This window comes from Haemorhous mexicanus, chromosome 8, assembly GCF_027477595.1.
Source record: "Haemorhous mexicanus isolate bHaeMex1 chromosome 8, bHaeMex1.pri, whole genome shotgun sequence".
NCBI classification, from domain to species: Eukaryota; Metazoa; Chordata; class Aves; order Passeriformes; family Fringillidae; genus Haemorhous; species Haemorhous mexicanus.
Genome location: NC_082348.1, coordinates 11,462,848 through 11,478,250, shown reverse-complemented (window position 1 = coordinate 11,478,250; position 15,403 = coordinate 11,462,848). Strand labels below are relative to the sequence as shown.

General features: G+C 41.4%; 1 protein-coding gene across 6 annotated transcripts in view; it reads right to left on the bottom strand.

The window, feature by feature from the left end:
* CLASP1 (cytoplasmic linker associated protein 1) overlaps positions 1-15,403 on the bottom strand; it is a 169,878-nt gene that overhangs the window by 87,370 nt on the left and 67,105 nt on the right. For 4 of the 6 annotated variants that reach the window (XM_059852741.1, XM_059852742.1, XM_059852744.1 and 1 more), the window contains exons 9-11: positions 2,851-3,003; positions 1,815-1,888; positions 1,047-1,139 (exon numbers count right to left, since the gene is read on the bottom strand). In XM_059852741.1, coding sequence (XP_059708724.1) covers positions 1,047-1,139; positions 1,815-1,888; positions 2,851-3,003 — 320 coding nt within the window. The remainder of the gene's footprint in view (positions 1-1,046; positions 1,140-1,814; positions 1,889-2,850; positions 3,004-15,403) is intronic. The other 2 variants (XM_059852746.1, XM_059852743.1) reach the window with 1 other exon arrangement.

Here is a 15,403-nt window from a genome sequence, read left to right as displayed (position 1 = left end):
TAAACTAAAAGGTATCTTAAACATTCCCCTTTGTTCCCCTATTTACAGCAGCTTCTAGTGTTTAGGTAATCTCACAGTCGACTCTTGTGTTAAAAAGATATCTAGACTTAAAGGGCATGGTTCACACTCAGGCCTGGGTAATAATGCCTTATACCCAGAATGTGTCCATTGACTTCATTAAAATAGTTATCTGGCTCTAGCAGAAGTGGAACCTTGACCCCATCAAAATGGGAAATTTCCTATTAATATTACGGGGACCACCACCTCATCCTACAGACAATCCTCTGACACCCTCACAGGCCTTCCCATGCACACTGACTCTGCACATGGGCTCGATTTCGGCTCCCTGTTACTCAGATCAGAAATAAAATTAAACATAAGTAAGCTGAATCAGCCCAGTCTGCCACTCAGATCAGTAATACAGGGTTTGACAGACATGGCAAAGCTGCTACCCCAGTGATGAAAGTCTACTGTGTAAACAAGACTGTGCAGCTATTTGTATCATGAAAACACAGCTCACCTCAGTAAATAGTATTTGGTCTTGACATGCATATAACATCCAATTTTACACTTTCACATTTCCCACAGTCATATTTATTTATTCAAAACTTTAGTGTGTAGATTCTTGCTGAATTATTTTACACCTCCCTTTTGCAGAAGTATAAATAAGTCCTCCGTAAGCAAAGTAATTTTCTGCCTTATCAGGTAAGTTTTAAGATATTCTGAGTAAGACTTGACATTTTGATTTTAGCACCTGCTAGCAGATTTCTAGCTTTGAACCTGGATTTGCTGCACAACTTCCAGTTTAACCTGATGCTGTCTCAACAGACTCCTGTATACCAAATAGCAATTTCCCTCACAAATGTGGCTTAAATTCAGTCTCACAAGGAAACATTTCTCACAAGTTTGGAGGAACATAACAGGTGCTCACCACTAAAACTACATTCCAGCCTTAGTCTGAGGTCTTCTCAGTACCCTCAGTGGGATTAAGCTCAGTGTAGAAAAAGCTTCTATTAATAGAGATCCTATCTAAATTCACTACTTACCGCAGAAACTCTCTGTTCCCAGTCATGTTTATCATCTGACAGGATCTCTCTGATCTTGTTTATGGATTCCTCAAGGTCCCGGCTGGAATAGATCTACAAATTGAAATACAGAGTAGCACCTTAATGTAGGATTTACTCCATAAAATCAGATCACTTCCCAAACTACATTCTTATGTTCTTTGCACCTCAATGCTTAAACATCATGTGCTAGCCTTGGACACAACTGGCTTTGCACAATGCACAGAATTTACACCCATTGCCTGCAACCAAAAATTTAGAAATGATCACAAGATGATTAAAGGATCATATTGCATTATTTTACTATAGTTTCACAATTTTAAGTTGCATTCCTGCAGCTACTAGTGGCTACATTAGTCAAAACCTACAGAAGATCATGAGTGGACACATGTGCTGTTCAGCTGTCCCAAATATAAAGCTCCAGTGAAGGACAGGGGGTACATGATGCATCTCAGCCATCCAGCTAAATCAGCAAACATGCATGGTCCAGTTGTCACACTCACAACAGCAGTGATCCCTGAGACACAAGTGACCTTTAGTGCTTTCAGTTCCCAGAGGGTTTCACACAAACTACTAGTGCACCCCACCATTTAAAACTTGCCTCCCTTCAACTCCTAACCCGCTTCCCCCTCAAAGATTTGCCAACATAACAATGAAGCACAATTTGCCAATGATTAGCATGAGATCCTATATCCACCTTCTGCTTTTTAGTACAGCATGGCAGATAACTCTAGAGGTAACTCTACTTACCTGAACTGTTGGGACATCTTCAAATGCCTTAATGAAGTCTTCTTCATCCACAGCACCTGCTCCCTCTTTGGCTGCTGACACACAAATAAAAAACCCTTTTCAATCTTGTTATCAACAAGAAAATCAATTAAGAAACCACCAGCTATCAAGGCACTTAATCAGGAGAAAGTTCACTACCCGTGCAGCCTGGGAGTGCTGCAGATGTAATGAAAGCAGAGGCAGGGAAATTCAATGCTAGGCACTGGTGAGACATTCATGGCATCCTTCAACTCATAGGCACACAGGGCACATTAGGGAAGTCATTACAGAATTCACTCAACAGTTAGGGGACACAGTCTGAAAGATGAAAGGGAATACTTACTTTAATTATATGGGAGACTTTATTTTAAAGGATTTAATCCCATCTATAATAGATGAAGGTGGAGATCTGACAGGTGCACAAACAGACGAACGATAAGGAAGATAAACAATCTCTGGAATACTAATCAGATTAGAGACTGCCTGATATAAGGAACTTTCTCCCTTTCCCTAGGACACATATAGAATTAGAGCTACATGTAGAATAAGTGCTAACATTCAGAATGACTGATCAGTATTCTTTTGGCATCTTCATTACCAGAAATGCCCAAAGGTCTTAAAAGAAAGCCAGTGTGTCAAGTTAAGACTGCAAGGGCTGAGGTGTGGCTATATAGCTTATATAGCTATAAGCAGCCTCAGTTCAGATAGAGTTGGAATTACAAAGGCAAGAATCTACACACTGGAGCACCAACTGCTTTACTTACAGCCCTCAGTGCACAACCACACAGGTGCAACCTCTCACAAAATGCAAAATAAATTATGGGGATGTGGGGATTGCTTGGAGATTCATCCTACCAGACTCTGGTTGTGGCATGCAGAGAACACAGACATAATGACTGCATAGGGAAAAATTTGTTACTGGATTCTGGGGGCCAGTCTGGAAGTGCTTGCAGGAAGCTCAATATGAACACTGTAAATACTTCACAGACACATCAATTTATGCAGGCTATTGGCTTACTTGAAGACTTGGAGCCCAGAGGTGCAGAGCCAAGTCTGCGGGTAGTGCCCATCCCAACTCTGCGTGAGTTTGCAGGGGCCTTTGAAGATGTTGAGGAGCTGGCTGAGGAAGGTCTGTTCCCATCCACGGAGTCTTCATCATCAAAAATTTTATCTGCCAAAAAAACCACACTCAGCTGTAAGAATGAAGGAAAGGGATGTCCCAAGGAACATGCCCATGTTATGGCAAACATGCTCTATTTTCCAGCCTGCTCTGCCAGCTCCCATCTCAGCAGTGTCCTCGTGCTAAAATCCAGTTACTCATGGAATGCCACCAGCTCACTGAACCCAATCCTTCACTACTGCAGCCACTCTGTTATAAACCCTTTAAATGAGTGCATTCAGATGAAAAGAATGAACTTCAAATCTACAGCAAAAAGATGCAAGCCCCAGAAAATACTTGGGGTGTTGACAGTCTGCAGCGCTCACATTTATGTCTCCAAGAGATCTTTTGACATGGACTGTAGTGAAACTAAGACCACAAGCAAATCCAAGATCCAGCAGCAACTGCCTGCACCAGACCAAGGATAAACAGCCACCCAGCAAAGTTCACATGGCAACACCCTTGTTGTTGATGAACCACAGACCATTAATCACAGACCCATTTGGAGCTACAAATCCCCTTTAAATCTTTAAATTAACACCAGAGATTTCTTACAAGGAAATACAAAAAGTTTCCTCAAATTCATAAAAACATTATGATTATAAGGTGCATTAAATCTTATAGAACCTTCTGTGGACCTCCAACTTCAGCCTCTACCACCAAATGTGAAAATAAATTAACTAAAAGGGAATTACAGCTGCTTTGATTCTCAGTCAAGGTTACTTCAATTCCAAAGGACTGCTTATATTGCAGTTTTACACAGATTAGCTAATTCACTTGAAAAAACAGCCTTAGGTTGAAAGGTGACAAAGCAGTTGGGCAGCTGATATAGATGGAACACGTAATTATTGAGGCTAGAAAGCCAGCTCAGCCCCCATCACTCAGCTTCTCCACAGGAACACTTCATTCAAAATTTGAGATCAGCTTCATGCTCGTCCCTCTCCAGCAGCCTAAGGTACACACACTTACTCTCCACCAGATTAGGAACATTTCCTTGACAATTTTCACTTGGCACAAAGTCAAGGAGGTGCTTTAATCCATCCCTGCTCAGGAAAGCATCTGGGAACATCTAGTAACAAATACAGGCTCCTAGCGAAACACTAATAAGTGAAATTTAATACAGGCTGAGCTTTCTGCAAGTAAAAAAACTTGGTAACAGTATAGGCCTATTCTTGGGGAGGCAAAAGAACAAGAAGAAAAGCCTGTTTTGCTCTCAGCTCAACCACCTTCAGTTTTCTCTGCCCTAAGTGGCACTGGCATAATAGCAGCTGGACACAGGAGGACTATCACAGATCATCTAAAAACCTACACACCCATTTTTGATATGCAGCAGGGCATATGATGCCATACTCCCATCACAACTCAATACTAACACAGTACAAAAACATACAAAAAGTGAAAAAAGGTGGACAAAGACATCTCTTCATTTTGATGTTTAAGATGTCTTGAAATATGGGAAAGGGCTAGGGGAAAAAAGCAACTCTAAAGGAAAGGGGTAAAAGAATAATTGGTACTTGTACTGTTGTTCAGGAAAATGTGACAAGGCAAAAGTTAACAGAAGAACTTTAACTTAGATAAATTTCAGGTCACACAGCTGAAGAGAATATAAACCTCAATTAGGATGTGGGCTGTCTCTTTAACACGGAGCCTGAAGGCAGCCATGGAGACCGTGCTATCTCCCTGTTGACACCAGGCTTGTTCTGACATATGTAATTCAAAACTAATTTGAAAAGAGCTCAGGGAACAATCATGAGAATGATTAAAGGATTAGAAAATATGTTTTTAATTCAACTAAATGAAAATTCTCTGCAAGAGATTGTTTAGTCTAGCCACATTCCTAATAAGTTGCTTGATTATGTTCTGTGTTAACACAGCTACTGAAGATTTATTAACACAGTTTTCCAATGTGATTTATTAATATTGTTTCTCACCTAATAGAAAAATATACAACAAGGCAACTGACTAGAGGTTAAAAACAAATTAAATTCTGAGTTTCCTTTTTTTCCCTCTCTTCCACCCTGCTCCATTTTTTGCAATAATCACAGGGCTGACCCTCTGTGAGGTTAGGAGGTGCATCACCCAGTGAATTCTACCACAGGCAGTTCTTAAAAAAGCAAAACTGACATTTTTTTCCCCCAAAAGACACAGTCTACTTAAAACTAGGAATTATTTCAAAAACACTTCTTGGTGTGAGCTGCACCAAGGTCAGGGCAGATCAAAATAGGCTTTAAAATGTGTAATCTCTGAAGCCTCTAGGACAAGCTTTAAGTGATTCAGAAAGACTTGGACAGATATTCAATCCAAAAACTTCTGAGCAAAACTTGTTCCAGGTGCAATTATTTCAAAAGCTCCTGTATAAATATTTAGCAAACTATTATTTGACATATGTGTATTAACAGCCAGGAGAAAGTCAGTCATATTTGAAACAAAAGGTAGTTTTACTAGTTCATAGCCTCTTTCATGAGGTAATAAAATCCCCCATCAGCGGCATTTCTGGCTGTCTAGATGCAGCCTTAGTTAACTCACTTCCTCTTCTATATGCATTTTTAAAGCCTCAGCCTGCTGAAGGGAGAAGAGGGTGTGGTTTCCTATTTCATATAATAAATCAAAACTAAAAAAAATCCAGATATTAAAAACATTGCACTCCTGTAGCATTTTAGCAACTAAATAGACTATCATTTCCTTCTAAAACAGGCTTTTCTGAGCATTAGCAAAAAAAACACACTCCAAAAATCAAACCAGCCCACCCACAGTGCTGGGGATGACTGGATTACAATCACATCTTTCTGCTCATTAAGTCTGCAAACTAAGCATTACATATTTATCAAACCAGAATACCCCTTCAATAACCCAACAGCATTTTCTCATCTGAGCAGTGCAGAATGACAGCACCACATTCAGAACTGCACATCAAGTCTGCCAGCAGCACGTGTACAGAACAGAAAGAGAAACAAAGAACAGAAAGGAACCTGGACACAGGAGTACAGAGAAGAACAGAAAACCAAGCTACTATACATTATTGTTACAAAACCCTTTTTTTTCTTTGCCACCCATTGTTTCCTGCTCATAACAATTAGAACTGGGATCATATTTTTCAGCGTATCTGCAAATGGCAAATTCAGCATGGGTGTAACTCTCAGGACACCAGCTGAGGTTCACTGAAGCAGAATCAGTGCCCTGATCTAACATTAAATAACCACTGACATTCTCCCATCCCAGGACACCCCCAGTGCTCATTTAAAAGGACCTTACAGTACTCTCTGTCAAAGATATGCCCTTATAAAAGAGGCCTTTGTCTGCTCGCCACTCTGCTGTCTCAGAGACAGAGAGAAGACAATCTGCTTTACGCTTTTCAATTCCTTTACATTATTTAAGAAGAAGAGAAAATTGCTTACAAGTACATATCCTTCTGCAAATAAGCTTCCTCAACATTCCTTCATATTTTCCATAGCGTGCCCAGATGTAAGAGTGCTTCACGGAGCGCCGCGGCTTTCAGTCCAGAACATAATCAATCATTGCCCCTTGGATTCATTAAGCATGCTGTCTTCACACGTGGATTTAAACAGCCATGGCCTCTGTCCTCTCTCTCTGTGGCTGCAGATCTGCACAATTCTTATTAGCAACACCCATTTCAGCCCAGCAAACTTTGGTTCATTTCTAGGGAGGAAATTCCCTCCTAGCGAGGGGAAGCCAGGACAAATAATCCGGGATGAAGATGAGCTGAGTGTGCCTGGCTCGGCTGGCTTGCACCAGGAGCCAGCCTGACTTTATCCCCTGGGAAGCGCTAACAGGAGCATCTCAACAGCTGTCATCATTTGTCCATGACGAATAAATTTAGTCATTATTCATTTTAAAACGTAACCCCTTCAGGTCTGGGCAAGGTGGAAAGTGGGGAGAAGAGGCTGCTTTTCAGGAACCATGGCAAATAAGGGCCAGCACTTCCCGTGCCTGCACCACCAGCCTGGGACCTTTTAAAGCAGAGCCTCAAATGTCCTTTCCAATGAAAAAAGATGCTTTCTGGCTTTTAAAAACTTTAGGATGTCAAATGCAAGTCTTTTAGTTATTTGTTTGTAAGCTTTAGAAAAGACAGCTACTCTGTAGTGATGACAGACTGGGAAGAGAGCTTTCCATCATATCTGTTCCTTACAAAGATGCACCACCGTGGTCTTGAGATTCAGCTCTGTAAAGGATTAAACTTGTTCTGGGCCCACTGTGCCCACTCATCATCTGTTCCATTTCCAAGCATCAGAGCAGCTGAAGCAGGCAGAATGGGTACCTCTTGTATGAATCACCTGCAACACTCTCAGAAGAATCCCTCTTTTGGGTGCAGATGGACGTGGATGACACCAGAGGAACCTGCCTCCCCACCATTCCTATGGCATGCTCCACCAGGAGCAGACAGGTAGCTGCTAAAGCTGACAAACATTACAGCACTTCCAGCTTCCATACTCAATCCCCACTAGGTGGGCAAAGCCCAGCACCCTGAAGATCTGAGAGCCCTTTACAAGCCAAGAACACACACCAGCAAAACAACCAAGGCAGGGTGTGTTCCTCTTTAATCCTTTCTGCCAAGCACGAGTCCATGAGCACTGGACCATATTTTTGAGACAGACACCCCTTTGACATCTCAGCTCATGCCCTCCACCCAGGGCAGCACCTGGCACCCCCATCTCCAGCTGTGACTTCTGTTGTCACCCTCTGCTGGGTGTCCAAGCTTCTGCTCCAAATACATTATATTTACAGATGCTGTTGTTCTAATACACACACTGCTTAGACCCAAGCACCCAACAGCAATTTCAGAGTATTTATGCCTGCCATCCCTCTGTAAGCAGAACATTTAGGCATAGAAGTAATTTAAAAAGTACATTCCTGTTAGTGAGGAACCCCATATTTATTAAACCCATATCAGTATGATAAAATTAACTGTACCAAACTGGTATGAGGAAATTGTTGTACACTTTGACCTGACCCCATCCAACACCAGACTAGGCAGACACAATAAGCATATGGAAAGTAAATTCCAACTTCAATCTGCAAGAATAAGCAATAGCCCAGCAACATTCAAAATCTGCTCTCAGGGACTAGCCTGGTAATTCAAACAAAATCGTCCTGCAGAAGACTGATCTGAAATCATGCAGCTTATGATGATTTAAGTTATTTTTCTGAGGAACATTAAAATTTTCAATCCTGGAATCAGATTACTCCAATTTAAGATGTAGCCATGATGGATGGCTGCAGGCATGACTGAGAACAAGAGTTTTAAAGACTTGAAAACAAGAGACAAATAAAAAGGATTTAATGAGCCTGTTTACTTCAAAACAGAACCTTTTTGACCATAATGTTGACAGTATTAATGCTATCACGTCAACAAGTCACAACATGCCCCCTCTAATATCATCTATGAGCACTAGCACAACTAAAACCACAGCAAACGAAAGTTTTAAGAAACATCTGATCATGAAACTAACACACCTGGAAATGGGAGTTTTTAAGAGTTAGTGAAACTGTGACTTAGCCAGTTTTCAGCCATAGGAAAGTTTCCATTAGCTTTAAGGAGATTTAGAAAAGAGGTGGTACAAATGTTACATTCCTATCAGCTTTATTAAATGAAGTATCAATAGCAGACAACATAATAACTATGATACTGAAGGAAAGAGCATCAGCTCAAACAACCAAAATAAATCACAAAAGCATCCAATATTGAAATAAAATCATTAAGAGCGAGGATTTATAAGTTTCACCAATTACTTTACTACAGTTCATACAGACACTTAAACAAGAATCAAACACCCATGTGTGAGGAGTTGCACAGACACAGCCTTTACTCCCTAATGATTTTTTAAAATTAAGCAACTGAGAGACAGACACAGACATGCACATAAGGCAAAATCAAAGTGCAGAAGACACAGAGATAAGGATTTACTTTCCTCAAAGTAATCCTTGGAAATACAATATTCCCACAGTGCTTTTTCCAACCAGCCACACAGCCTTCCCCCAGACCTCAAGAGCACCAGGAAATCCACAGTGCATACCTTGGAAAAACACACCCGCCCCAAAAGCCCATTCATTTACATAAAGTTTCAATTTAAAGAGCAAAAGCAGCTTCTCCCTGCCCTGCACTTACCCCTGTGGTTTCCCAGAGGTTGGTCATTATGCCTTGTGGGGCACCCACCCTCCATTCCCTGCCAGGCTGTCCACACATCTCCCCAGCCTTCACAAACACACCAGCTATTTCAGAGCCTCTGACAGACTCCACACCACGGTGCTGCTTCTGTGTTTCACTGCTGTGGCTTTCCCTGCTGAGTGTGCTCAGGGGTGCTGCTGCAGTTTTGTTGTGGACCCTTCAAAATACCCTTTAAATTGCACCACCTTATTACTCTCTCCTCACTGTGCTCTCATTAGCATAATCTTCAGAGATAAAAGACAAAGTGGGTCCCTGAGCCCTAGAGATACCAATCAATGAGAAAGGCTGTTGATGCAGGATGGCTCAGGGAGATCTTTTAGAGTCAGAAAAGATCTTTTGACAGAACTACAGGAATGAGCCTTGTCACAGCATCCTGTCATACCCGAACTGCAGATTTCACTATTTCCCACTTTAATATTCATCCTCCATGCTGCACTGCAGTGGCAATGTAAAATTTTTGCCTAAGTCTACTGAAGTTTAATTATTTATGCAAATAATTATATAAAAGAAAGTGATTTTTTCTGCCTTCCTTCACAAGACAGCAAAATTCCATTCTGCAGAGGCAGAGGAACTCCCTCAGGCGCCACTTCCATATGCACACATAGAAGGGATGTGTCAGGTTAAAGAGCAAACAATGAACCACCTTCTCCTTCCTTGCTCTCACCTCCATCTCTGCATTTGCTGGAAAACTTATGGCAACAGCCTGGACTTCGTCAGGATTCAGGCAGCAAAGTGGGCATCAGCATCACCCAGCTGCTGGTCACCCCCACTACATCCAGCACCCCAGGCAACAGCCTCCTTTGCCAGGTCTGTGATCAGCTTTGCACAGTATTCGCTTTAAAAATTATATAAATGTATCTAAAAGGCAGAGCCTTTCAAAAAGAGCAAGAAGTATTTGTTGTTATTTTAATGTGTGAGTAAACTGAGACAGAGCTAAGGGACATTCTCAAGGGTGAAGACTCTGGGGCATTGCCAGAGTCTAGATTAAGCTCCATTCCTGAACAGTTTTTTGTACCGATCTCTTTCTCTTCCTCCTACTAAAGATGCAAGTAGTGCCACAAATGTTTTCTTATTTTCCCAATATTATCTTCAAAACTGCTCTATGCATATTCAAAAAAGGACATTTGCAAATGGCTTGGGAAAAGTAGAAATAACGTCATATATTAGAATCAACACATTAGAAAAAAAAAATTTAATTTAGCTGTTCTTACAGGTTGCTTGAAGCTTAGCCACACCTGAAATTGAGTTCTCAGTACTTCCGAGGGTTGGAACTACAGGAAAACAGCAACCAAGATTAAACCAAGCTCCCAGGGAGACACCTGCTGGCAGCAGCCTGGGGCTTATTTGCCAAAACCTGAAGGAACAAGGAGATACCTGCAGAACTGATAGGTGATATTTCGTGTTACCTGGACTGCCTATATTCTGTGGAACTTAATTAGCAGCCATACCAATAATCTGAAGCCTTCCAATGGACAGTGTTTTTCACCAGTGAATGGTAGGAGCCCCATGTGCAGACAGGGCAGGTGACTCCCACCCCACAACCAGGTCCAGATTTCCAGCTATTTGCACCATCTGCTGCCATGACATCACAGGGTGAGGCACTCCTCCAGCCTGCACTCCCGAGTTGGCATTCCCTGAACAGATCCTTCTGCCTCCTCGGGCAACAATGACCAGTGCAGCTCACCTCAATGCTGACTGCCCCAACACCCATCATTGTCAACACAAGGAAATTGCAGTTTCTACTGTTAGCACTTATCGCTTCTTGAAGGGATGCTCACTCTCAACAGGCAGAACACCGAGGTGTAAAGCACTGACAAGGAGCACGCAGAGCTGTTTTTGGAAGGAAAGAGCATCCTGACGTTTCTAGGACAAAGCGCTGTTACAAAAAACGGCAAAGGCTTCTTATTGCCTCCAGCTACACCGAGCACATTGGGGGGAACAGAAATGCTGCAAATCCCACTTCCAGCCACCACAGAACATCCTTCAAAGCCTGCTAATGCACACAAGTCCTGCAGAAGAAAGCTTTCTAGAGATATCTACAAGGAGACAAAAATGCCAAACTGCAGCCTTGTTTCCTTTTGGGTTAATTCTCAGAGGATGGCTGGGTCGGTGAAGTTAAGCCAGTAAGCTGTGCTGGAGGGACCTGGGGAAGCTGCAGAACCAGCCCTTCCCAGCACCTTCATTTATGTTTATTTGCAATCATTAACAGGGACATGTTGCCCAGCACCTCCTGTGAGATGGTGGGGCATCCTAAACTTTCCAAGCAGCCACCTCTGAGCCAAGAAACAAAACAGGTGCAGTTATCCCAGAACAATGAAGGAAAAAACAAGGCTGTCAGCCTACAGCCTGTACAGCCAGAGAAAACAGGAGCCTTCTGTGCCAAGGTATTTTATCTGTCTGGTTAAAGGCTAATGCAAGCACATGGGTACTGCACTGGCAAAAACTGTACAGTGTTACACACATCAGTGACTCCCATCCAGAATGTGTGGCCTGATGCATAATTAATGTACTTTAATTAGATGACCATTTAAAATACTGTCAAATGCTCAGTGGGCAATGATCATGAGAAAAGAACGTCTTAGACCAAAGGGGGTAGAGACAAAAGAAAAACCACAGGGAAAACTACGGAACAACTCCCCAGCCTATATGCATTTTGAGAAAGATTATCAACTAGTAAAACAGGCATGACCAGCAGGATAACCAGGAATTTCTACCATAAATAAATGCTTTATCTTTATAAAGATGCATATTACTACAGACTGTGAAGACACATATATAAGCAAAGTATACAGACAAGTTTTGTTTATTTAAGAATAATCCAAAGTTGAATTTTATGATCCCGGCTATGCTCTGTAGCCAGAAATGGTTACCAAACAGTGGTCTGAGATGCCTCTGAGCTCCTGCCACAACAGCTACTAAGTTAAAGAGCTGGCTCTGTGATCTCCACTGCAGCTGTTAGCAAAGGAAAGAGATGGAGAACTGGACTTGATGCTGACGCTTCTCTGAAGTATTCAGCAGCACTGCCTGCCTGCCACAGCACTCTCCTGATGCACTAAAAGGCACAAGTTTCTGCCTACTCCTAACTAATAAAAGCAGGACTTGGGAACATTGCTGTCTCCCCACCACTTCAGTACAGCTCCCCGAGAGCAAGCAGAGCCTTTGAGAAGCTGCAAGCACACAGGATCTTACAAACCACGCTGCAGCCAACGTCTGCAGCCCATGCCAGCTTCTGCAATGTCTGCATGAGCACATTCAACTACAACCAGAGCTTAGAGCAGCAACTCCTTAGAGCTGGGGAGAAATACCCATTCCCCACTCACATCACTCATTTTGGCTTACACTGGCAGAGAAGAAATGCTTTCCTGACAATGAAGCCCACTTGGTTTTTATCCCCAGTGTCTTAAAGAGAATAAACACAGTAAATGAAAAGCTAGCATTTCACTTTTCTCAGGATCATTGTAGAAAAATCTTATTGTATTTATTATGATCACTCAAGACCAGTGACTCCAAAAGTAGCATTGAAAATGTTTGGGTTTTTTTTTTTTAAGATGCAAAAACAAACACTAGTGAGTAATATGAGACAGGTTTTACTTTAAGTGAAAAAATGCTTGTTCAGTAATTTTTAGAATGCATGTTCACTGGCAATAACTTATAATACTACTCTGCACAGATTTGTGTATGATCTAGATAGGATTAGTTCCACTTTTTTGGCACAGTGGAAACAAAGGCCAAGTACACATGAGGAAGCTGAATGCAGGTCAGAATTAGAGCAAATGCCAGAAGATGTACCAGAGTACAGGATTTCCTTTATTTAATCACCATCACATTAGGCTCAGTTCTGATTCCAGTTCTGTACATGTGGGATGGAGGTGAATCCAAAAGCATGCAGAACTTTGCAGGATTTTTTTAAAGTCGCTGTTATCTCAGATTTTCTTCTGTATGATTTCAAGTGAGCATGGAGAGGTTTCAGTACATCAACTAGTAGCCTATTTGACAGATACTTCAGTACAGCATATGGTTTCCACATGGCTGGCTAACATAAACAACTCAGACTGATATTTAATCTTCAAATAAATATTTAAGCTTCAAATAAATATAAGCACAGTCTGAATGCCTGATTTACAAGTGGAAATCTCCAATTCCTGAGATATATCTGTTTCTTGGGCCTTTTTCACCCATCCTTCAAAGCCTCAATTTAAGAAAACCATGGGCTTAAGGAAAAATTCATGGGAGAAAAGCAACAAAACCAAAAATGTGTCACAGTTTATAAAATATTAATAGTCAGCAGGGCTTCTGTTTTTCTGAAGCTTGTTTCATCCACTCCCCAACACCTTTAAAACAAAAGGTAGATCTTTGCTCCTTCATCCACGTTCCTCCCCACAAAGAATCATCATTAGGTACAGCAAATAGAGCAGTCATAGAGGGGGAAAAGCAGACAAAAAGGTAGAGTGAAGACATTGCTGAAACTTTCCTTCCTTTTGTCATTAATTACTTCAGCCTACTAAATTTGGTATTCATATTTCACTGGCAACGTGAAACTCTGAGCAAGCAGGGGAACTTTAATGTGCTACAAAGAAGAAAGCATCTTTCTCAAAGTGCTTGCAATATAAATAATGCAGAGCACAGATAAAAATAATTACTATTATTTGACTTTATTATTAGACTTTATAAAAAATAAGCACAAATATCCCCCTTCCTTCTCTTTTAAAAGAAAGAGGGGAGTTAAAAAATGCAAGTAGTTGTGTCCCAATCAGTCTAAGATATTCCTGCCTAACCCATTTTTATTTGGCCTCAGTCAGTGCCACTGTTCGTTTTCTCCCCATGGCTCAGCACCCCTTTTCATCAATCCTCAGGTCCCTGCACCTAGGTAAAACTTAAGCCTGTCATGCAGACATCCAAAACCATCTGACACAACTGAAAGCTGGACTTAATAATTGATTCTGATCACAGCTGGTCATTTGACTTCTTTAGTAACCATGCTCTTTTCTTCCCACATACTATGTTCACGGTAGAAGACTTCCACAGCTGGTCTGTCCAAGAAGGAACAATGGAAGAAATCAGTTTTACCATATAAAGCCACTTACTGCATCACATAATATGTCAGGATCAAATAGGAAATTCATATTGAAAAAATGTGTTTGGCAGACCAGTAAAATCTTGATTCATCTGATCTGAACTCTGCCAGTTTCTCTGATGTATCTCCTGTACCACTTGACACTAACTCCGAGACCATCTCACCCACACGAAGAACTAAACAAAGGGACTAAGGGCAGACTCGTTTTGACCTTAATCTCTTAGTTTTAATCAAGTTCAAAACTTGGTAAGAGGCAGTGGAAGCTCTGAATAAACATTTACAAGTGAGCAGATTCCCTCTGGTTCAAGGGCAAAGTCTGTCAAGTGAAAAGGAAGGATGAATTTGCCTCAGGACTCAGACACACGATCAAATTATTGCTGCTTAACAAGTTATAAGACACCAGCTGAGCCAAAGTAGCAGCGCTTGAGATGCTATTAAACTATGGCAAGTGTAAGGTAATTTAATTTAGCCCTAAAGAAAGAAAATTAGGCCAAGCAGAATCATTCACATTTACCACAAAGAACACAAACACTAACCACAACCCAGCTAAACATCTTACTCTGGATCTGCTCATTAAAGACTCCACAAAACAAATGCTGACCTAAACAGAATTGGAGACATTAAAAACCAAAGGGGTTCCCATGCAAAAGCTGGGAATGCTGATTGCAGAAAAAGCCTAGCACAGCCATTTTCAAAACTACTGGGAAAAAAAAGAAGTCAAAATCACTCATCTTTCCTTAGCATTTCTCACAGGTGATTCTGCCAAGAGAAGCTGATGTGGAACAAGACTGAGACAAGGTGGTGAGCGTGGCTGGTATTAAGTCTTTCCTCATTCAGAAAAGTTACTGAAATCATTATCATCACAGAATACTGAAACCCAACTGATTTCCATCTATATAGACTTCTGGTTTAAGACAGGCACATCTACTGCCTCCATGCAAGACTTAAAGAAGTCAACAAGCCAAAACTAAAAGGAAAACACTTTATTAATACAAAGAACCACTTTCTAAGCAGCTTGAGAACTGTCTTTTCCCTAAGGCAAGTCTCGCTGGCACAGTGACTTTGTACATCTGTGACCTGAAAGATCACTGCAATGATAATTCAAATGGACAAATTAGATAGCAGCTTCTTCCCTCTTGCACTGCTTTGTCCAT